General features: G+C 34.2%; 3 protein-coding genes across 5 annotated transcripts; all 3 read right to left on the bottom strand.

Annotated features, from left to right (window-relative positions):
• Positions 1-1,657: 1,657 nt before the first annotated feature.
• On the bottom strand, positions 1,658-4,501 carry LOC122301180. The gene is made up of 6 exons (XM_043112344.1): positions 4,313-4,501; positions 3,970-4,021; positions 3,327-3,410; positions 3,177-3,220; positions 2,251-2,322; positions 1,658-2,166 (listed from the first exon to the last, which is right to left on the bottom strand). Coding segments are annotated over exons 1-6 (510 nt in total). The 5' UTR covers positions 4,315-4,501; the 3' UTR covers positions 1,658-1,910.
• Positions 4,502-6,262: 1,761 nt separating this feature from the next.
• Positions 6,263-10,699, bottom strand: LOC122301179 (cinnamoyl-CoA reductase 1-like). The gene is made up of 5 exons (XM_043112343.1): positions 10,428-10,699; positions 10,049-10,203; positions 8,733-8,918; positions 7,977-8,329; positions 6,263-6,702 (listed from the first exon to the last, which is right to left on the bottom strand). Exons 1-5 carry the CDS (start codon positions 10,603-10,605, stop codon positions 6,510-6,512), a joined length of 1,065 nt encoding a protein of 354 aa, XP_042968277.1. The 5' UTR covers positions 10,606-10,699; the 3' UTR covers positions 6,263-6,509.
• A 3,108-nt stretch (positions 10,700-13,807) lies between these two features.
• On the bottom strand, positions 13,808-22,636 carry LOC122301177. Of its 3 annotated transcripts, none has more exons than XM_043112340.1 (14): positions 22,497-22,634; positions 21,038-21,241; positions 20,738-20,919; positions 19,856-19,982; positions 19,576-19,773; positions 18,916-18,987; positions 17,848-18,801; positions 17,622-17,726; positions 16,627-16,700; positions 16,283-16,334; positions 15,639-15,722; positions 15,489-15,532; positions 14,524-14,595; positions 13,808-14,439 (listed from the first exon to the last, which is right to left on the bottom strand). In XM_043112340.1, exons 1-14 carry the CDS (start codon positions 22,614-22,616, stop codon positions 14,184-14,186), a joined length of 2,544 nt encoding a protein of 847 aa, XP_042968274.1. In that variant the 5' UTR covers positions 22,617-22,634; the 3' UTR covers positions 13,808-14,183. The 3 variants fall into 3 exon arrangements, with proteins under 3 accessions (XP_042968274.1, XP_042968275.1, XP_042968276.1); XM_043112341.1 differs by lacking the exon at positions 22,497-22,634 and adding an exon at positions 22,226-22,490; XM_043112342.1 differs by lacking the exon at positions 17,622-17,726 and having other exon boundaries at positions 22,497-22,636.
• Between the last annotated feature and the right edge of the window lie 1,842 nt (positions 22,637-24,478).

Genomic DNA, 24,478 nt, shown 5'->3' with positions numbered 1-24,478 from the left:
AATGAAATGAAAAATTAGATGAGATAAGATATGAGTTAAAATTAAAATTGAATAAAATAGTATTAGAATATATTATTTTTATATTAAAATTAAGAATAATTAAATAATTTATTTTCTTTTATACGAGAATTTTAAAAAATTATATATATATATATATATTTTAGATCGAGGGAACAAGTGAAAACGCAGGCGAGTCGAAGTCCAGCCCGCACCCGCCGCCTCAGACGGGATAGCTGATGCGAGGAGTCTAGGACCCGCTCAGTGGGCCCAAGAAAATCCCTGACTTATGAAGATTTGGAATCAAACGCTAATAACCGCCTAGCTATGATAGTAGGTAGTATTAGGTAGTATGATAGGTAAGTTAGGGGCGGAGATAGAGAAATTTAAAAGATGAAAAGGAAGATGAAGAACTGCTTTCCAGAAGTTAAAACCGCTTTGTTTATTAAATATTAATATTAAATATTTAATAATATTGAAAAGGAAGATGCACGAATGTCCGATAGCATTGACCGAGAAAAGTGAGTGATGCTTTATTAAAGTCGTACAATTTTTGAAACAACCACTAATATCCCTCCTTTTAGGCAATAGGGCTGATCAACTCGTGATTTATTATGGAAAAATATAATTGTAAGTATAATTATGTATTAATCTGTATATTAATATGATGTAATTGATCAAAAAGTAAATTTTATTGAAAATAGTGTTAATTTAAATTTTAAGTATGAATGAATCAGTATTGGTATACAGATTAATACACAATTGTGCTTGTATATAGCAAAACTAATCTATTATTCATTGTTTGAGAATTTATTAGCCTAACATAAGTACTAAAGATGATAAGACTATTCTTCTATGCTTATAAGAATTGAGTTTTGTTACGTACAAGTAAAGTCGCGTATTAATCTGCATATCAATACTGATTCTTTCATATTTAAAATTTAAATTAGCACTGTTTTTAATAAAATTTATTTTTTGACTAATCACAATAAATTAATGTACATATTAGTGCATAAGTATGTATGCAACTAGACTTTTTCATAAGGATTTGCTTTCTCGTTCAGAAAAGAAGCGACAATTAAGGATATGAAACCTGCCCTCGTGGAAAGAAATATCATACCATATCATAATTGCACACTTCTCAGAACCTCCAAAACTAACACAATCTCAGTTTCGAGTTGCATCAACCAAGGTCCCCACTACCTAACGTTTGAAATTGAAACATAAGTGTTCTTGTTTTTAGTAGGTATGATAGTGGTGATGATGGAAGACGTAATACACTTCAAAAGTTAGGCAACTAGTTTTGGGTTAGGTGAAGAGAGAGTGAAAAGAAAATTGGGGAAATGAATATGGAACTTCTCATTCTAATTTTCTGTACATATAATGATATATATATAGGTGATATATAGCATTGTACCGAGATTTGAGGGCATTTTATGAACTCTGGTTTTAATTTTGGGTGATATATCGTGCAAAATTGCAAGCAGGAAAGGAAAATTTTGAAACACAGCCCTGTTAAAGTGAAATTCATTTCTTTGAAAGGAAACGTTCTGCATTTTATTGATAAAAGTCGACATCACAGGTTTGAAAAACCCCTACATTGGACCAATTGGAGAGTTTCAAACTGGAGATGAGCAGAACCCAGAGAACAATAATAACATGAAACAAGTTGGTAAGAGTTCAAATGCATCAACCAGTCTCTGAAGGCAGAAAAACACCCTATGCTTGCTTCTGCCGTTACATGAGAAACAAAAGAAAGAGACTATAACTGATACTACCCTGTCCTAAAGCCAAAATTATAAGCCTTAAGAGCTTCTGTCACCACTCACTCTATACACAACCTTGTCTAACTCAGGTAAATAGAACTGAACTACCTCCATTTCTTTGCACCCTTTCTAACATATATCTGTAAGTTAAAGGAATCCCTTGCGCAAGGTCGTAGCCTTAGGCATGTTCTGCATCAAGCTGGTACCAGTCTTTAGCCTCTCAATCCTCGATTTTCCGGTAGACTTTATATGGCCATCATCTTTCAACCCATCTTCTGCCACAGAAGGGTCATTCACAGACTCGGAAACAACAATAGGCTTGTCAGGCTCAAGATTATCTGCAGAATTACCGCCAGATTCTGTTCGTTTGACGACTTCAGATATGCCACCTGAACCTCCACTCCTGGAAAGCCTCCAGACTTTTCAGTCCATGGGACACATAAAACAGAGGAAACATTCACAGATATATGAAAGATTGTGAACCAACCTTTTCAAAGAAGAATCAACTATTTCTCGTTTGGCTGACTTTGACTTTGTTTTCCCCCTTCTCCTTTGCAGTCTGGCAAAATGCACGGCACAAATATACATATATATGTATATATGTATGTATGTGCATATAAGATCAAACCAAGTATAAGGAAACAACATACATCAGGCAATCACCATATCAAACAATTTGGATCAAGGAAAATTATTAATAGGGAATCTAAAGATGCCATGCAAATTATGTTCATCATTGCATTCCAACTTGTCCCTTTTTCTTCCATGGCATTAAGGAATGCAAAGCTTTTGCCATGTAAAGTTCTAAAAAAAAATACAAGTAAATTCAATTCAAGTAAATTTAAATTTGTGACACTCATACCCAGCTATGCACCTAAGTTTTTCCCTATCAGGTATCGGCATTGAACAACTATGTGAGCATAAACCCGATCCCATATCACCATAAGACCTAGAATTTAGCAAATCCCACAAGTTGCACAAACACCTTTGAAACTGATTATGCGTCATACAGGAGCAAACATAAACACGAGACCTGTCAAACTAGCAAAAATGGAAGAAAAAAGGAACATGACAATCCAAAGAAGTTGAGTTCAAAGGATCCAATTAGCATTTTTATTCTTTAAGAAAGTAGCTACTGCTAAATATGCCAAAAAAAAAAAAAAATCCCATATTAGCGAACAGCAGTAGAGTTTTTATCCGAGGGCCATCCAGAATATAAAAAGGAAACTTCTGGAGCAAACTAAACATAGAATTATTCACTTGCTTCACGTAATTATTGATAAAGGCCAAAAGTAATTAATTTACCGAACTAACAGTATAATTACAATTCAAAAGAAAGACCATTGCCATATATCAATACGCAAACTAAAGCATTAATCTGGAAGGATTAAAAAAACAAGATATACAACTCACAGATCAGATGAAGCACATGGTTCTTGAGCATTACTCTCTTGACCCTGTTAATAATAGCAGCATAATAACAGTATACAAGAGTTCTTTTTTGTTTTATTTTTTTCTAAAATAAGACAACTATGGAAAACAATCCAAAGGCAAAACACGCACAACAGGCAAAACATTATCTCCAACCGGTTCCCAGCACTCCTTTTTGAGATTTAAAACTTCTTCATCACCGTCAGCATATAACACCTGTTCATAACAATAAAAAATAAAAAACTAGGAACGATAAACATCAGAAACAAGAAATGATAGCCCTAGGGTTTGGCTCAAGTGGTAAGAGCCTTGGTCTTGGTGGTCTACTCCCTCCAGGTCTAACATTTGAATCATTGGATTCAAACAATTTATAGAAGCCATCGAACTAATGGAATTTCCCTTGAATTTCCAAGGTGCACTTGCAGGAAATTTCTTGCCGAGGGCCTGTGCACCCCTGGGATTAGTCGGGACTTTATTCCAAACACCCGGTGCCAATATATATAAAATAAAAAATAAAAAATAAAAGAAATGAAACTCAGAGAAAACAGCTTAGATGGTGTGGTTTAGTTCAACTTGATGTTACATCAAGGGTAAGAGGAGCATCAGAAAGAACATGGTCAAAGGCTGGCCGAGAAAACACAAATGGACCGTGATTTTGTGGAAGACACACTCGTAGGTATGACAGAATATGCAAAGATCCAAGCCCAAGTACATGGAAGAGGTTATGAAAAGAGAAAAGAAAATAGCATGTTGGGATTAGTGAGAGCCATTTCACCTGGTGCTTCTTTTTAACAGGGTCATAAGAATTTACAATGCCTTCATAAAACCTGCAAAATAAGAACTATCATATAACAAAAGAAAAGAAGGCCTTTCAATTCAGTGTCAGAAACTTCACTGGGGGCTTCTTTTGAACCAAAATGCAAAGCGCATATTTAATATAACATAGGAACAAAATTTACGGAGTCTTAATGTTTATCAAGGTCTAAAAGGATTGATGGTAATTGGAATGGAGAAGACACAATTAACTTGGAAAGACAAATTGAAAGAGGGGAAAAAAGAGTTCAAAGATTTAGCAAGAATATTACAAAGAGGAATGTATACAGTCCTTAAGTACTCACATCTTGTCCAATGGCCACCAAACTTTTATTCTGCTACCGACTAATTGCTCATCAAGGTCAGACTTTTCAGAAGACTGTATTAGAAAAATTAAGCACCGATCAATTAAAGAGGCAAAAAGTTGTAAAACATAACATATAACTAAAATAAACAGGAGAATGGGATGAGGAGAATATTAAGTTAATGTGTTGCCTCGCTTCCTAGGCATCCTACTAGAAATCCAGATCTTCAACATACAAATAATACTTTGCAGAATCTTTCCAATAGCGCCATTATATCAAATAGGTAAAACTTGAATGAGAGTTTTTGCTATGCATCTCCCAGCTAAATAAATTCGACTGTACCATGTCTGAGTCTGATAATCAGGACTTGGATGTGAACATTTAGATATGATATTGAGAATCTAGTTTTTCTTTAATAGCAAAGCATGTTGTTTACAGAGACATGACGAAGAGGGAGACATGACGAAGAGGAAGTAAAAGCATATTCAGTAAGAACGATTAATCTGGTCAAATAAAGAGTACCCAGATGAACTAATATCTGCACAATGCAAGTAGAAAAACTGACCATAAACCAAGACCACGAGTTAACATTTTCAATTACTCTCAAAAAACAAATGGTCCGGACAACCCCAAAAATTAAGAGAGAGCAATCTATTGATTAATTATATTAAAACAAAGTGATCCATAACTGGAATACGCCATGGTTCACTGCAAGACACAAGCGACACTACAAAGCTGATTAAATACTTGTACTCTTTCTTTCCGGTGGTACGCATCCTCTTGAGTTTAGATTTAGAGGTTTCTTCCAAGTAACTGTCAGCTCTATCGGTTGACTTAGTTGCAGACTTTGAAATCATCTATAAAGTGGTGACCAAAGGGGAAAAAACAAAAACCATCATTAAAAAGCTAGAGAGAGAGAGAGTAGTGGAGCTTAACATACATCTTGAGTGGAAGAATTTGAAAGGATTAGTTGCACTACCTTACTGCCGGATGTTTCAGAAATATCCCTTTTTGAAGGCACATCACCCCTCTTCGTTTTCTTGATAACCGATTGGATTAAGGACTTATCATTCATTCCATCTACATTCATGGTTGATGAACTCAGTGGTTGAGTACTAAAATCAGAATCCTAGCCCATTCTCTTCTCTCGTAGCCCATGATTGAGTACTGGTTACGTAGCATCTCTATAATCAACCAAGAATAATTTTATTTGAAGGCATTTGAGAACTATTATAGATATAAAAAAAATTATATAAAATAAACTTATAAATTAATATGATTTCATAAAATTCGTTAGATCTATTTTATAATAAAAATAACTTTATAATTAGATGTATCACATCAATTCATATCAGTTTGTGAGTTTACCTTTATGTAATCTTTTTATGATTAAAATACTAATTTTCTTATAAAAACATCACTCAATTAAAATATAATTACTAACAAAATTATAAAAAAGATTGTGTATCATCTTGCTTTATTATAAAAAGTTACAACGAAAGGTGGCGATGAGGAAGTGAAGTTTGATTATCGCTTTCGAGAATCGAGAGTAAGTGAACGTGCAATGTAAGGTTAGGAGTACGTAACTGTATAGGTTAGGTGTTGGATCATCTCCTGCTCATTACAAATTGAAAAGTGTTGGATCTTCTTCTAAACACGATTCATCCAAAATCCAAATTAATCGATTGCCAACACGTACTTTAATTTGTCATTAATGTCGTTGTTTTATTTTATTCTTCAAAAAGATTTTAGTTTATATTTAATAATTTGTTTGAACATGTCGTCGTCTTTGTCGGTTTTATTTTCTCGTAACCATACCAACTACGAAGCTTTTTCCTGAGGAAGAGGAAGAATTAATAGTACATCTGACATCATCATGCGAATTTCATTTTACACAAATCGTCAACAGCATCGATCATCGGATCAATATATATCATGAAATTAAGCAGTCTGATCCATTAATAATATGTATGCGTGTATGCATGCTTGCACTACTTTTATACATATATATATATATATATATGTATGTATGTATGAATGTATGTCTGACTGGAAATTACAGTACTAATAAGTTCTCTACACTACATATTATATACCATACGTCACATGGTATAATTAATTTGATTTGTCAAATTTAAAATTATTTGAGATGGTGTGTGGTGTAGAGATTTTAGAGTAGAATTATTTATTTTAAAGACTACTGCTGGCTTTTAATTTGAGAGAGAGAGACTTGTTGCTGTTTAAGGACAGGAAGGATGGCCTTCTGCTGCAAGCTCTTGACGGTGTCGTATAGGGATTGCTTCACCGGGGTGAACTCTAAACCCAAGTCCTTCAGCTTTTGATTGGAGAATTTGTAGGGTTTTGCTCTCGGGTTCTTCTCATCCGAACACCTATTATATATACGTACATATCACGTTTCAGATCATCATCGTTATTTAACTAACTTGCAAAACAAAGAAACAACATTACTTCCAAGAAAGATACATTAACGTCGTTAATTACAATAATTAATTTGGCAACCACCCCTTCATGAGCCACCCAAAAACTATATTTTTAAAATATAGATGATGATCATGTTATATATACTCTGGTACAATAAAAAAGAATAGTACTACTATATCTATGAAAGAATTATATAATATAAAAATAATCTTATAAACTGATCACATGGTTTTATCTAACCTGTTAAATATATTTTATAAAAAAATAATTTTACAATCTGACGAACTATATCGAACAACGTCAATTTGTGAGATTGATTTTATATAATTACTTTATAACTAGAGTATTTCTCAAAAAAATATCATATGATCACCAAAGTTTGAGGATAAAACGACATGTATTGATCATCCTATAATTTCGAAAAACAATTAATTAAAGCAAATCGACAGCTTGGCTAGCTTACGCAATATTGGCACGAGATTTGGTGGTGATGAATCTAGCTAGCATTAATTTTTAGATTCAATTTTTCTTCTAATTTCTTTTTCAACATAATTTTCCAAGAGTGCTGCATGCATGCGTTCAATCAATCTAGCGGTGGTAGTCCAAGTCCGACAGTTACATCGGATTAGGTAAGGTATCTCCACGTACCTCCATATAATATAATAGAAATGGTCATAAATATATAAGTGTTGTATAATTATTTTTTTTATTATTTTAAAAAAAGTGAATAAATATGATATTTATATAAAAAAAATTAATTTTTTAATAATATATCTAACTTTTTTTCAAAGCAACTATACAATATTTACACACTCTACGACTGTATATAATATTACTCATAATATAACTACTACCTTCCATGCTAAAAGCAAGTTGCTTAATTCTCCACATCCAAAACTCTTTCTGAATTATTAGATAGACCCTAGTATTGGCCTAATTCCTTATGTCATGACTACTTAGCAACACGTTGAATTGGATCCAGCTAGTCATATTCCGGGAATTATTAGTGATTTGGTGAGAAATTTCATCGCGTATGCATGCATATTGGTGTGTGGTGAATTGTGATCATTTGTGTTTCTTTCAAACGTACCGTCCTTAAAAAATACTTTACACACACACACACACACACATATATATATATATATATATATGTATGGTCTACCACATATAATAATAACAAATTATTATATATAATTTAAAAAAGGAAAAAAAAAAACTTAACTTGGTCGGAATTGGATACTCTGGAAAGAAGTTGAGAAGAATTTCGACAACATCTCCACGGTGAAGCATGCTCTCAGCACAAAGGTATCGTCCAGACGCAAAGGGAGTCTCGAAAACGACAATGTGAGCGAGGGCAACATCCTTGACATGGACATAAGCTTGAACGGAGTTTGCATATGTTTTAACACATCCAGTCAGGTATTTGAGGATATGAATAATGCTTGCATTCACTGTTGGCTGCAACAATGGTCCCATCACCAACGACGGACTTACCACCACCATATCCACCCCTTTCTCCTTCGATACCTCCCATGCTGCCTGCTCAGCCACTACCTTCCCATAGCAATACCAATTCTGCATTAATTCAAATCCAAACTTCTTCCCATGATCAAGTAATTCTTTAATTATTAATTATCATAGAAATAAGACTAAATTTTGTAAGTTTACGAATTTCAATTCTAATTTCAATATTATCAAGATAGTTGCTCGATCTCCATATCTTGAATTTACTTGAACCTAGCTAGCTATGAAAATATGACTGGCCGGCCATGTTAGCTGTTTGGTTAACCACTTTACGTACATATATTGATGCCTTTGAAATTTCTAGTATTTTAGTACGTACTACGTACGTCAGATTCATTCTCGTAGTACATGTCCGGCCATCATCTGAAGAAAAAAGTAAATATAATATTATATATATATATATATATATAGATGTCCGTTGATTTATCCGTAAATTAATCATGTAACAATTAACCTTGGTGTTCTTGCAAAAGTCGAGGTCACTCCAACAAGATTCATCAACCACAACATCTGGATTCCTATTAGGGTCCATGTACACCGCACCGATTGATGATGTGAATACCACCCGTCGCACTCCGGCCTCTGCCGCTGCCATGATGACGTTCTTCGTCCCATTCACTGCCGGCTCCACCATTTGTTCCTTTCATATCAAGTTTAGTTTTAATCACAACCGCATTAACCATTAATAATTTTATTAATTAAATTGAGATAATTTAAAACGTGCGAAACCTTGCTGCTATATCTAGCAATAAAAAAACGACACAAACAATAATTAAAAGAAATTAATTGGTTATAATAAATTATTGAAAGCTGAAAAAAAAATTCTTGGAGAATTAATACAATATTTTTCGTTCTCCACTAATAAGTTTTAGCATTCTATATTAAAAATAAATGTAATAAACATCTAAGGATCAATCATACTAAGATGATTTAAAAAAAAAATTAAGATTTGGATCTTAATTTAATTCCTAGAATAATCCAATAACGAACTCTAAAACCTAAAGAGATACAGACACATAAAATAGATTAGAATTTCACAATATCTATATAGCTAGTGTTCCAGAAATTCTCAACGTACATTAAATGTTTAATAAATAGTGTGTAACTCAATACTTTATGTGTCTATCTTTCCTCTAATCTAAGATTCTAAACCATAAAATAATTTGGTAAAAAAAAAAAATCTACAATATGCCTATGATTACAACATGAAACACAAGTAAGTTTTGGAATTTAACTTAAGCGATCTCGTACATGCAGCCCGGCCATTAATAATATTTCATGTTTGGTTAAAGCTTATCATGCTATTTTGTAGCGTATACGAGTGAATCAGCCATGACTAATCCACCACAATATATACAATCATTTCCGTCGAATCGTGCCACAACCGCAAAAAAAGTTTTAAAGTAGCGTCACATGATGATTTAAGGATTTTGGATTTCTATCTTTTTATCATATATATGTAGGAAAATTTTATATACCATAATACCATTTTATTTTTATTTTACTATGTAAGATGTGACACAATTATTATTATTAAAAAATCTTTTTATGGCCGATTCTTTATCATTTAATGCCGATAAAGATTCTTCATCTTACATAGTGAAATGAAATCGAGTGAGTGTGTGATGTATAGTATTACTTTTATATATATATTGCAAATCAAAAGTCAAAAGTATATATTCATTATAATATTAATGATCTAACATCACTAACATACATGAATATGAATAGATAGCAACAAAATAAAAGATGAGAAACTCATGTACTAACTGGATCATCGGTCACGGGTGACGCTGTGTGAAAAACTCCAGCACACCCATTGATGGCAACCTTGAGGCCCTCATAATCAAGAAGATCAGCTTTCCATAAAGTTAACCTCTCCTTTGCTCCATCAAACTCTTTCAAATGAGCATTCTTTGGGTCCTCTATATATATCAACCCATGCGCGCAGTGCATACACAGTACATGACATGAAATATTCATGCATTAGTAAATATATATTAAAGGAATTAATTACTTCCATGCAATTTAATGAAAGAAAACTACGTATCAACGTCCCATGGGAAGATGCCATTTCATATAAGAATAAAAAATAAAAACCTGCATCTCGGAATGAACTGTATGAGGTACTCCGACGTCTAATAATTACCTGGATTTCTCACAGTCCCTTTAACAGTGTAGCCTCTATCCAGGAGAAGCTTCACGATCCATGAGGCAATGAAGCCCCCTGCGCCGGTGACGCAAACAGTTTGTCCGGAAACTGAGGAGGAACCATGTTCAAGTACTGGCATAACTTGGTCTTTTTCGGATGTATAGATCATCATCATGTGTCGTCCAACTTTTGGTTCTCACTGTTTGAATTTGGTAAGAAAAAGGGAGGGATCAAGGAAATTAAGAAACGTGTTGTTGGAATGGAAGAAACGAGAGGCATAAGCTACATATTCTGGTTAAACTAGTGTGTGGTTTATGCTTTTTATAAGCAAAGATCACCCCACCTACCTCGGCGTAAACAGTCGACAGAAAAAACATAAAAACAAAAACTATAAGGGACAACCTTACGGCCGGTCAGGTGTAATGTTTCTTTTTACACCAACCAATGATGTATAAACACGTGTGCGACTTATAGAAATTAGAATGGGATTGCATCCAGTAAAGCCCTCTCTTTTCTCTTCCTCCCCTATCCCTTCTTCTCCCCACAAATCAATACTTGGCTTCTTTCCCGAATTTCTTTTTCTCTTCTCCGGTTCGAATCCAGCTTACCTTTAGTTGAAATATAAATCCTCAGAGTGGAAAAGAAATTTGGTAAACCAGTTATTGTTAGCTCTGTTCCACGACTTCATTTTTCTCTTCTTTCTTTTGGGTTACATATATCTCCTGCATTTTTAATATACTAATAATTCCTATGTACAGAAACAAGACTTTAAGATGGTTCTTGGAAAGTATCGGAAGGTTTTACGTTATCTGGATATCTATTGAGAGAAATAAGGGATTGATGAGAGTGATCCATCACTTCTCTCATATAGTTTATATCTGCACCGATAAGGATTTGAAAATGTTAGCAAATCCCTAAGCCTTAGTTTGATCTTATGCTTTATTTTTGCAGGTGAAGAGAAAAGTTCATGTTTGAGAAATTTGAAGTCACAAATTTTCATCAAAAACCCCACAAATTTAGAACCAGATCATATTGGAGAGAGAGAGATGGATAGATGAAGGAAGACTGGGATGGTCACGTGGGTGGGGAGGGATTTAAAGAAATTGTGTTCATCACTTGTGCAAGGGTGCAAAAAGAAAATTATAAAAACACCTATATGGTAGCTTTTGATTGGCTGGTGTAAAATTGTTTTTATCACTCGATCGGCTCCAAGGGCTACTCAAACTATAAATATTTGCATCAAATGACTATAAATATCATATTTTATATATAAAATCTATTGAATCTTATTATTTTCAAAGAACTTTATAATCCAAGTGGAGGTTTGGATTAAAAAAAAATCAATATCATCTAATTATTTTAATTTTTTTAAATTTTTATACAAATTATGATTCAATTTGTTTAAATTTTAAAATAAAAATAATATTTTATTTAACTTTTAAATTTATCGCATATTTGCTCAACCGAGTATCCAAATTTTTCCTAAAAGCTTAAATAGCAAATTTCGGACATTTTAAGAAAAATCTTCCAAACATATGATGGTTAATATTGCCGCACGTGCTTTCTGCTTTTTTTGACACAACTTGGAAAGTTTGTTTGTTAAACTAAACGAATGCTTTTTCAAAAGGAATATGAAATGGCTGATCATTAATTCTCAAAAAAGATATTAAAAAAAAAATCAGTTTCGGAAGAATAAAAATTTTATATGTAGTTAACTTTATACAAACTATATAATATAATTAATTGTGTATTAAAATAATTCATCTAACTAATTATCTTAGTAGAAAGAAAAATAAATAAATAAATAAATAGTTTGACTTTGACTGTTTATATAAATCGAGGGAACAAGTGAAAACCCAGACGGGTCGAAGACTATTCCAACCCGCACCCGCAGGTGGGATATCGGATACTAGGAGTCTAGGACCCGCTCCGTGGGCGGTGGGCCTAAACAGATCCCCGACTTTTGAAAATTGCGAATAAAAGATTAATAACCGCCTAGCTATGATAGTAGGTAGTATTAGTGGTAAGTTAGGCAAGAGATAGAGAAATTTTAAATTTATTAAATATTTAATAATATTGAAAAGGAAGATGCACGCATGTCCGATGGCATTGACCGAGAAAAGTGACCAATGCTTTATTAAAGTCGTACAACTTTTTATTTTTTTTTTAGACAGGGGAATTGGGGAGGGGGGTCGAAACTAGGACTTCTCCTATAAAAATTGGATCTTATATCATCTTAGTTACATGTTCTTAGCAAGTCGTACAATTTTTAAAACTCTAATATCCCTCCTTTAGCCAATAGGGCTGATAAACTTATATGATTAATGGTATAACTGATCCAATTCGATCTGGTTTTAGATAAAATTTAGGACCAAATTGATATGTACCGATTTTACATTTTTCAGAATCGATCACGCATCGATTATCTTCCTAAACCGATATTCCAATTTTACCGATTTTTGATATGATTTTATTGGTTTTAATGTATAATATTATATATTATATAATATAGTATATTATAATATATATTATAATTTTATTATATAATATAATGATATATTATGGTATATTATAATATATAATAATATAACATTAGTATAACTATTAATACAATAAATAAAATGATATAAGATTTTAAAATTTAATCTTATATTAATCCGTAATTTATCATAAAATACAAAACGATTTTATATGTAGTTATATATTATATACAATATAAAAAAAATTAAAATATATATATAAACCAATCCGGTCCGGTTTTAGGAAAAAAAATTAAAACCGGATAGATTTTGATCGGTTTTAAGAAAAATAAAATCGGTATCGAACTGGATTGATTCCACCAGTTTGGTCCAGTCCGGTCTGATTTATCGTTTTTTTTTTTTTTTTTTAAACCTACGCTCGCGGGAAGGAATATCATATTATAATTGCACACTTCTCAGAACCTCCAAAACTAACACAATCTCTGTTTCGAGTTGCATCAACCAAGGTCCCCACTGCCTAACGTTTGAAATTGAAACATAAGTATTCTTGTTTTTAGTAGGTATGATAGTGGTGATGAAGGAAGAAGTAATACACTTCAAAAGTTAGGCAACTAGTTTTGGGTTAGGTGAGCTGTGAACAGAGAGAGAGAGAGAGTGAAAAGAAAATTGGGGAAATGAATATGGAATTTCTCATTCTAATCTGCTGTACATCTGATGATATGTGTGTGTCTGTGTGTGTGTCTGTGTGTGTGTGTGTGTGTGTGATATATAGCATTGTACTGAGATTTGAGGGCATTTTATGAACTCTGGTTTTAATTTTGGGTGATATATCGTGCAAAATTGCAAGCAGGAAAGGAAAATTTTGAAACACAACCCTGTTAAACTGAAATTCATTTCTTTGAAAGGAAACATTCTGCATTTTATTGATAAAAGTCGACATGACAGGTTTGAAAAACCCCTACATTGGACCAATTGGAGAGTTTCAAACTGGAGATGAGCAGAACCCAGAGAACAATAACATGAAACAAGTTGGTAAGAGTTCAAATGCATCAACCAGTCTCTGAAGGCAGAAAAACACCCTATGCTTGCTTCTGCCGTTACATGAGAAACAAAAGAAAGAGACTATAACTGATACTACCCTGTCCTAAAGCTAAAATTATAAGCCTTAAGAGCTTCTGTCACCACTCACTCTATACACAACCTTGTCTAACTCAGGTAAATTGAACTGAACTACCTCCATTTCTTTGCACCCTTTCTAACATATATCTGTAAGTTAAAGGAATCCCTTGGGTAAGGTCGTAGCCTTAGGCATGTTCTGCATCAAGCTGGTACCAGTCTTTAGCCTGTCAATCCTCGATTTTCCAGTAGACTTTATATGGCCATCATCTTTCAACCCATCTTCTGCCATAGAAGGGTCATTCACAGACTCGGAAACAACAATAGGCTTGTCAGGCTCAAGATTATCTGCAGAATTACCATCAGATTCTGTTTGTTCGACGACTTCAGATATGCCACCTGAACCTCCACTCCTGAAAAGCCTCCAGACTTTTCAGTCCATGGGACACATAAAACAGAGGAAACATTCACAGATATATGAAAGATTGTGAACCAACCTTTTCAAAGAAGAATCAACTATTTCTCGTTTGGCTGACTTTGACTTTGCTTTCCCCCTCCTCTTTTGCAGTCTGGCAAAATGCACGGCACAAATATACATATATATATATATATATATATAAATGTGTGTGTGTATGTGCATATAAGATCAAACAAGTATGAGGAAATAACATAAATCAGGCAATCACCATATCAAACAATTTGGATCAAGGAAAATTATTAATAGGGAATCTTTAATTAATAGGGAATCTAAAGATGCCATGCAAGTTATGTTCGTCATTGCATTCCAACTTGTCCCTTTTTTTTCATGGCATTAAAGAATGCAAAGCTTTTCCCATGTAAAGTTTAAAAAAAATGCAAGTAAATTCAATTCAACTAAATTTAAATTTGTGACACTCCAATACCCAGCTATGCACCTAAGTTTTTCCCTATCGGGGTATCAGCATTGAACAACTATGTGAGCATAAACCCGATCCCATATCACCATAAGACCTAGAATTTAGCAAATCCCACAAGTTGCACAAACACCTTTGAAACTGATTATGCGTCATACAGGAGCAAACATAAACACGAGACCTGTCAAACTAGCAAAAATGGAAGAAAAAAGGAACATGACAATCCAAAGAAGTTGAGTTCAAAGGATCCAATTAGCATTTGCATTCTTTAAGAAAGTAGCTACTGCTAAATATGCCAAAAAAAAAAAAAAAATTCCCATATTAGCGAACAGCAGTAGAGTTTTTATCCGAGGGCCATCCAGAATATAAAAAGGAAACTTCTGGAGCAAACTAAACATAGAATTATTCACTTGCTTCACGTAATTATTGATAAAGGCCAAAAGTAATTAATTTACTTAACTAACAGTATAATTACAATTCAAAAGAAAGACCATTGCCATATATCAATACGCAAAATAAAGCATTATTCTGGAAGGATTAAAAAAAAAAACAAGATATACACAACTCACAGATCAGATGAAGCACATGGTTCTTGAGCATTAGTCTCTTGACCCTGTTAATAATAGCAGCATAGTAACAGTATACAAGAGTTATTTTTTGTTTAATTTTTTTCTAAAATAAGACAACTTGGGAAAACAATCCAAAGGCAAAACACGTACAACAGGCAAAACATTATCTCCAACCGGTTCCCAGCACTCCTTTTTGAGATTTAAAACTTCTTCGTCACCATCAGCATATAACACCTGTTCATAACCAAAAAAAATTACGAATGATAAACATCAAAAACAAGAAATGATAGCCCTAGGGTTTGGCTCAAGTGGTAAGAGCCTTGGTCTTGGTGGTCTACTCCCTCCAGGTCTAAGATTTGAATCCTTGGATTCAAACAATTTTTAGAAGCCATCGAACTAGAGGAATTTCCCTTGAATTTTCCAAGGTGCACTTGCAGGAAATTTCTTGCCGAGGGCCTATACACCCCTGGGATTAGTTGGGACTTTATTCCAAACACCCGGTGCCAATATATATAAAAAATAAAATAAAAAATAAAAAACAAGAAATGAAACTCAGAGAAAACAGCTTAGATGGTGTGGTTTAGTTCAATTTGATGTTACATCAAGGGTAAGAGGAGTATCAGAAAGAACATGGTCAAAGGCTGGCTGAGAAAACAAAAAAATGGACTGTGATTTTGTGGAAGACACACTCGTAGGCATGACAGAATATGCAAAGATCCAAGCCCAAGTACATGGAAGAGGTTATGAAAAGAGAAAAGAAAATAGCATGTTGGGATTAGTGAGAGCCATTTCACCTGGTGCTTCTTTTTAAGAGGGTCATAAGAATTTACAATGCCTTCATAAAACCTGCAAAATAAGAACTATCATATAACAAAAGAAAAGAAGGCCTTTCAATTCAGAGTCAGAAACTTCACTGGGGGGCTTCTTTTTCACCAAAATGCAAAGCGCGTATTTAATATAACATATTAACAAAAATTTACGGAGCCTTAATGTTTATCAAGGTCTAAAAGGATTGATGATAATTGGAATGGAGAAAACACAATTAACTTGGAAAGACAAATTGAAAGAGGGGAAAAAAGAGTTCAAATATTTACAAGAATATTACAAAGAGGAATGTATACAGTCCTTAAGTACTCACATCTTGTCCAATGGCCACCAAACTTTTATTCTGCTACCGACTAATTGCTCATCAAGGTCACGCTTTTCAGAAGACTGCATTAGAAAAATTAAGCGTCGATAAATTAAAGAGGCAAAAAGTTGTTAAACATAACATATAACTAAATTAAACAGGAGAATGGGATGAGGAGAATATTAAGCTAATGTGTTGCCTCGCTTCCTAGGCATCCTACTAGAAATCCAGATCTTCAACATACAAATAATACTTTGCAGAATCTTTCCAATAGCGCCATTATATCAAACAGGTAAAACTTGAATGAGAGTTTCTGCTATGCATCTCCCAGCTAAATAAATTCGACTGTACTATGTCTGAGTCTGATAATCAGTACCTGGATGTGACCATTAAGATATGATATTGAGAATCTAGTTTTTCTTTAATAGCTAAGCATGTTGTTTACAGAGACATGACAAAGAGGATGTAAAACCATATTCAGTAAGAACGATTAATTTGGTCAAATAAAGAGTACCCAGATGAACTAATATCTCCTCAATGCAAGTAGAAAAACTGACCATAAACCAAGACCACGAGTTAACATTTTCAATTACTCTCAAAAAACAAATGGTCCGGACAACCCCAAAATTTTTTTTTTTTTTTTTTTGATGTCGGGGAACGTCTCCAAGGCAGGGCCCTTTGGACCCACCCCTGCAGAATAAACCTCGGTCCCGTGCACCGCACCCTCGGAAGTTTCCCTACACGGAACTGGTTAAATCGCTGGCTTTTCACCAGGGGGTGTGGCCCCAAAGGATTGTTTGCACCCATGAGGTGTTGAACCTTGGACCTTGAAGGGAATGAGACCCCAAGACCAAGGCCTTCACCACTTAGGCCTTCACAACCCCAAAAATTAGGAGAGCAATCTATTGATTAATTATATTAAAACAAAGTGATCCATAACTGGAATACACCATGGTTCACTACCAGACACAAGCAACACTACAAAGCTGATTAAATACTTGTACCTCTTTCTTTCCAGTGGTACGCATCCTCTTGAGTTTAGATTTAGAGGTTTCTTTCAAGTAACTGTCAGCTCTATCGGTTGACTTAGTTGCAGACTTTGAAATCATCTATAAAGTGGTGACCAAAGGGGAAAAAAAAACCATCATTAAAAAGCTAGAGAGAGAGTGAGAGTAGTGGAGCTTAACATACATCTTGAGTGGAAGAATTTGAAAGGATTAGTTGCAGTACCTTACTGCCGGATGTTTCAGAAATATCCCTTTTTGAAGGCATATCACCCTTCTTCCTTTTCTTGATAACCAATTGGATTAAGGACTTATCATTCATTCCATCTACATTCATAGTTGATGGACTCAGTGGTTTTTCCTCAGGAACACGAGGGACAGCAGCTTCCTTTTCTGACACTACATATCCAGGAGCTACCGTTGTCTCTTCTTTGGGCGTTGTAGCAATTCTAATCTTTCTTGAGCGTCCCTGTGCTTTTGCGTCACAGTTACTCAAAACTTCAGATTCCTTTTTCATACTCAGATCTGCAGATTGCAGAGCTTTTTCCCCATCATGAGCTTTCAAAAACCTTCCCTTTGACCTAGAAAGGGAATCAGGATCGGCATCTTGATTCTCTGTGTTCCCTTTTTTCTTTGGCCGGCCCCTTTTACGATGGCTTGAATCAGGAAGGCCATCCTCTGGGGATGGAGCAGCAGGAACTACGATCTTGTTAGTTTGAGCTTCGAAAGCTGATGGTTCAGTCACATTCTCAAGAGATAAATTGGCCATTGAGGAATCTGGGTTTTCAGAAGCTGTATCATCAATTCCCCCATCATGAGATTTTCTGCGATGCGTGATCGTAGTTTTTCTTCCAGGAGAAATCCAAGTATGAACATACCCTTCCTCAGGATTCATTAAGGAATTAGGTTTCCTACCCCTTTTCTTTGGAACAGAGCCTCGCTCAATTTCTGACTTGGCTGCTTTTGTAGAGCCCAAGCTGCCAGGCTCAGCATTGCTTCTTGCACCAATGCTTTTGGAATGTTTAGCAAGAACACGACTCTGTAACGATTTTGAAATTTTTTCATTTTTTAAAGTTTCATCATTCCTAGTGCCATTACTCATTGCTGATTTCAAAGTACCATCCACAGGTTGGCCAACTTTGGTGCCACAAACGGTATCTGGAGCAAGACCCTTGGTCACCTGATTGATAAAAATTAAAATTTTGTAAAGCTTCCATAATAAAAATAAATAGCAGTAAATACAAACGAAATTCAATGGACAAGTGACTTGGAGATGGCAGGGGTAATGAGATACCTGGGGTGGCTCATTTGGATCTGTCCTTGGTGGCAGATCGGAATCTGTGCTTTCTTCTAACTTATCATCAGCCTGAAGCACATAAATGCAATTAATCAGAGCTTGTTACAGAATCATGTATGCAAGTCAAAAAGCACAAAATCAAACAGCAGAAAATGTGACCCTTGAAACAGTAGGTAAGTCAAACCTTAAAAACGACTGTTACTATGCATTCACTCCGTGACCAACCTAGGGGTTCTTCCCCCCCCGGGGGGGTGGCAAAAAAAAATGAAAGGTAGAGAAAATGTAAGAGCTTTTTTGTTAGTTTGCCTTCAAAATTTTGAAATAAAAAGGATATTTCAGGGTCTTTTTATATAATTTTATTTAATGGTGACCTCTCAGAAAGTTTCAGTCCAGCCTGGTTCCCCCCATACACTTCAATCCTAACTACCTCCCTGTAATCGCTGTCCCTCCTTTGAAAATCAAATGGTAGGTAGGAGAGCAACAAGGAGGTTGTAATTCACCCCGAGAAACATTCTGAGGAAAAAGAAGTACCCAGCCTAGTTTTAGAGAAAAGAAAAAAAAGGACTACTTGGGAAAGAGGCGTGAAAAAGTATGATATCAGCAACTAGTATACTGGCTAACTTGAGATCATTCCATAAATGAGAATTTGATACTCACCGAATGCTCCCCATAGCCATTGACATGTTCATGTTCAAGGGGAACAGAACCACTTTGGCATATAGATGCAACTGTTTGAGAATATTCATCCAAAGCAATGTCCATAGATTGAACTGCTTCCTTGAGACAATGTTTAAGCTTAACAGCACAATTAGTAATAATTCTCTCCCCCAGTTCCCACTCAATGGGCGAAGCAGTCTGAAACAGTGATTAAAGATAGATAAGATACCAATTTCATAAGGAAATTGAGATGCAGCATATGTAAAGTCAATAAAATTACCTCATTTTCCTTTTTTACAGTAGCTAGAAGAGGAACGAGAAGATCTGATGAAATTTCTTCACTTTCATCTATAACCAAGGTCATAATCGTTTCCATGGCTGAAAATACAGTGTCTGGTTGGTTGGACCTTGAGTTGACCAAGAGCAAATAGGAAGATTAGACATAGAAATACGCAGGAGGGTTAGACATTAAAAGTACACATCTCATTTATTTAGAGAACACTCAGAAAATATTCTGCATTGCTTCTACTGGAAAATTCAAATAGCCCTTAAATTGTTCCGAACAACATCCTGATAGACTTCCTTCAAATTCTTTTCTAATTTACGAACTCCTCTTCCTTGATAATGCTGATACTCCTGTCTAAATCCTCCATATTTATGGCCTTAGTTGTAAGAATTTTATCGATGAAATAATTACACTCAAATCAATGCAAGCCATGTTCTCAGCAGAGCAGCATCAGTCGCTAGCTGGAGGTATCAGGATTCCTAAGCATAGACTTTTCACCCAGAACCCATTTTTTTACCAGAAAAGTAAATTACAGAGATAAATAAACCTGTTGCTGAAAGCCTTGCTGTGTTGAAAGGAACAGCAGTGAAGTATTTTAGTGCTGCAAACATTTCAGGTATGCATGCAAAACTTTAACCTTGTCACACGAACTACATTTCCATTAAACAGTATGATTGTTCTTGTAACGGTAAATAAATGTGTGAAAAGAAAACTGCTACGCAATGAAATGAACACATCAACCATTATTTGTGTGCTAAACTCTTGTCATATTGCTCTCAACAGCTAAGTATTAGCAACAGTAACTCATCAAAAAAACAATACTAGCAAAGAGTAAAGGGTTAGTAGAATAACAAATACCAGTGATACTGCTTTTACCTGAGACCTTTTAAGAAATTTTGAAACATTTCAACTACCAATGAATCACACTCAAGGTCCAGCATCACCAAGCATGACCTGACCTTTGCAACGGTTTCAAGAATTGAAACCGCCTTTGTATAACAGCGACTAGAAACATGAGGCAATTGTTCAAATGCTGCTACAGTTAGATGAAAGATTTCCTGTGCATCAATGAATTGGAGAAGCAGTTTATTTTAAGATCCCAGAAAAAAATGGATCCATTTTTTTAGTATGAAATTTTGGTTTTAATCCCAATAATGTTTTAACTGTCATGAGTACCTTCATTTGATCATCATTGTAAGGGGCATCCGGAGCTGTTATCCTTGTAATCTCAGTAAGGCAAGATGCAACCGAAACCTTCACGTCCATTTCAGAATGTGTCAAAAGTTCATTAGCGATCAGTGCCTTCATAGAGGGTAAAAGTGCATCTTTCATTGATTCTGACGGCGCTTGTTCCACATTTGCTAACAAACTCTCAACTTTCTGAAAGTTGAAGGAAACAATTCAATTTAACTAAGGTTTAGCCTCGATTAAAATATGGAATGAGAAGAAGAAGAAGAAGAAGAAGAAGAAGGGAAGAAAAAAAAAAAAAGGATGAGAGTTGGATTCATGTCGACCATCAAAGCAACTGAGGGAAAATTAATAATTATATACTGAAAGAAAATCAGAACCAGAGGAAAGTAGAAGTCAAGACAAACAAAGGATGAACGTTACAGGACAGATTAAATCAATTTTGCTCAAATGGATTAGAAGCTCAAATTGGCACTCATCAGACTGAAGAAAGTCAAGATTTTTTTCGGTAAGTAAAGAAATTCATTCAAATAAATATGAAGAACTAAAGCATATGGCGGAAAATTTTCATAAATAAAAGATCCAATACAAAATCACCCTAGGGCATCGTCGATTGATGAAAATCTCAACATTGATTTGACAGAGAAACACCAACCTACTTGAACAATACCCACAACCAAATGGAAGGGAAAAAACCACGGTAGCAATCATAAACCCATTGGAACCACAACAATAAATCATCCACTACACAATACACTTATTTCAGCGAATTCATGTTCCAAGAAATTTTGGTTTTGGATATACGCATTTGAAACATAAGCAACTGAGAAAAGAAAACCCGTGTACCAACACCATCAGGCTCCTAACCATGAAAAGCATCTCATTGGTCAAAAAAGCCATGACAAAACCATATAGAGTCATCGTTGATTCAACATTGCAGTAAACAAAACCCCTTAGTTTACTAGAATCATGATATATGTTTGCATATGCCCAGTTGAAAGATTAAACGTTAAACAAACACTCGGGAAGGGAGAACCCATATACCAACACCAGCAAATTGATTAAAAATTTGCTTATCAACCCTTATAAACTCACAACAGACCGATGTTTCAACAAACTCACTCAACGAAAACAACCCCAAAGGCAAATTTTTATGAGGGAACAAAGGCTCATTACATCCAGAAGATTGAGGAGTTCATCAATGGAGGAAGGAGGGTTAAGGAGCTTATTCCCAGTCTCCTTAAGCAGCTCCTCAAGTTCTCCCTCAGAGGAAGTCATTTTCAGCTCACAACCCCAGAAAGCTCATGCAGAATTTCACTCAAATTGAGACCATTTAAAGCCCTAGGAGAATTTAAAGACCAGAGGAAATGGATTGAGTGCTAATAACTCCGCACAGCTGAGATTAAGGGTTTTAAGGTTAGTGTTGAGCATGCAAACACAGACTTACAAATGGGCAGTTTCGGATTCCGCCCAGTTTATCAATTATGACTGAATTTTGGGTCTCAATTCCGGTACTGGGTTTCCCCTTTTTCTCACATATTTTGCTTCTTTTTGAGAATCTTCCCATTGGCGCTTTATATCTGTTTTGAGAGACTGATCGTCAAAATACAGATTCTTTGGAATTTTTTCGAATTCCACAATATTTATTTTTTTAATATTTATTCTACAATTATTATACCTATTTTATATTTTTATCACTTTTTTATTCAAAATTCTAGAATATGGGAAGTTCAAAACTGCCCGACAGATAAATATGAGGTCATTTCCTTGAAAAATCACAATGTTGCCGTTATAAATTTTGAATGCTGTAAAGATTAATATGGTATGAATGGTTGCTTTGGCAATGTGCAATCCAAGTTTAAGAGCACGACTTACATGCTATATTATTGTTCAAGCAATTGTTACCCATAATGCTTATTCTCTTTATACTAGATTTGTATTTTCTAAATAGATTATTTTTCTGAATTTCCTTTATTTTGTTCAAAAAGAATAAATTTTTTAATCTAATACGATATCCATTAAATGAAATTCTATAAGTGAAATAAATATATAACCCAATGCTTATTACATCAAATGGATAGATAATTGCATATAGAACTCGAGACTAAACCTAATAAGTCATCAAGTATAATAGAAAAAGTATATTTGTAAACTTGTTTATCAACCCATCAAACACACCACCTATGTGAGTCTGTCACACCAACTAACATAAAAATGTAGTTTGATTGTTTTTTTTTTTATAACAGTAATAGATTTCATAGTAAGTGATATGTATATGCGATAGTTGATAAATAGCAAAACTCATTATAGTCAAAAACAAAATTGATAGGATTAAATAAATATATTATTTCATCTAGATTTCTCAATATACCTGCTTGTTTACTCGACATTAATGAAAAAAAAACGGCAAGCCTTATTTAAAAATTCTTAATGAAAAAATCTGAAACATTCTTCATGTAAATATATGCAAACTGGTGTAGATATTTAGATGCATAACCTTAAATAAGTTTATTTGAGATAAATTATAGAAGATCCAAACACTATAGATACTTTCACTCCATGAATGGTATTCTTAGTGATTGGAAATTGAGTTGAACCCTAACTTCTTACATTTCGAGAATCATAGTATTATAACAAGTAGTGATAATCAAAATTGATTGTAAGTTATAGGTGTGTCATACATACCAAACTAAGTAACATATCTATGCCTAAGATATTCTGGGGTTGGGGGGAGTGGGGGGAGAAGAAAAACGAGTATTCAACGTATCTATATCTTCATATATATATATAAATCTTGCAAAGGATGATAGCATATAAAGACTACCTTATTTCATCTTCTCACGAACAATACTTACGAGAGGCTTTCCCAAATAAAAGGTCATCGGTGATGCAATCTAGCCACATCCAATTAGGGTTTCGTTGAAGAAATTTATAGATATATATTAACAAATTGCTTGATAGAGATTAATATTCAAGTTAAATAAAAAATAAGATCGGTATAACCTTCGTGGTTAAAAGAATATTTTGTATAAAATAGGTTCAAGAGCATTGGGAAAGGTCAAGCAAAAACGAAAAAGGAAATGTAAAAAAATGCGATATGTTGAGTAAAAGAGAATGGAGCGGAGAGTCAGAGAAAGAACCCATTAACTTCACAAAATATAGTATACTTTTATATTCACATGAAATATAGAGGGTTTTCATCCGAATTTACTTATAAATCTTTTGTTTTTCTTTCTTTTAATAATTAGATATCCTACAAATTCTCTCCATTAATATATCGTTATTATCAACATTAATCATTTTTTATTCACAACAAAGAATATATCTACTTTTTTTCCTTTTATTTTAATGAATAATTATTTAAGTACTTACATAGTACGGATACATTATATTCACATTTAAACATAAAATACTATGTCAATTAAAATT

Source organism: Carya illinoinensis, chromosome 2 (genome assembly GCF_018687715.1).
Source record: "Carya illinoinensis cultivar Pawnee chromosome 2, C.illinoinensisPawnee_v1, whole genome shotgun sequence".
Classification (NCBI taxonomy): Eukaryota; Viridiplantae; Streptophyta; class Magnoliopsida; order Fagales; family Juglandaceae; genus Carya; species Carya illinoinensis.
Note: the sequence above shows the minus strand (reverse complement) of the source record. Positions and strands in the feature narration are given on the sequence as shown.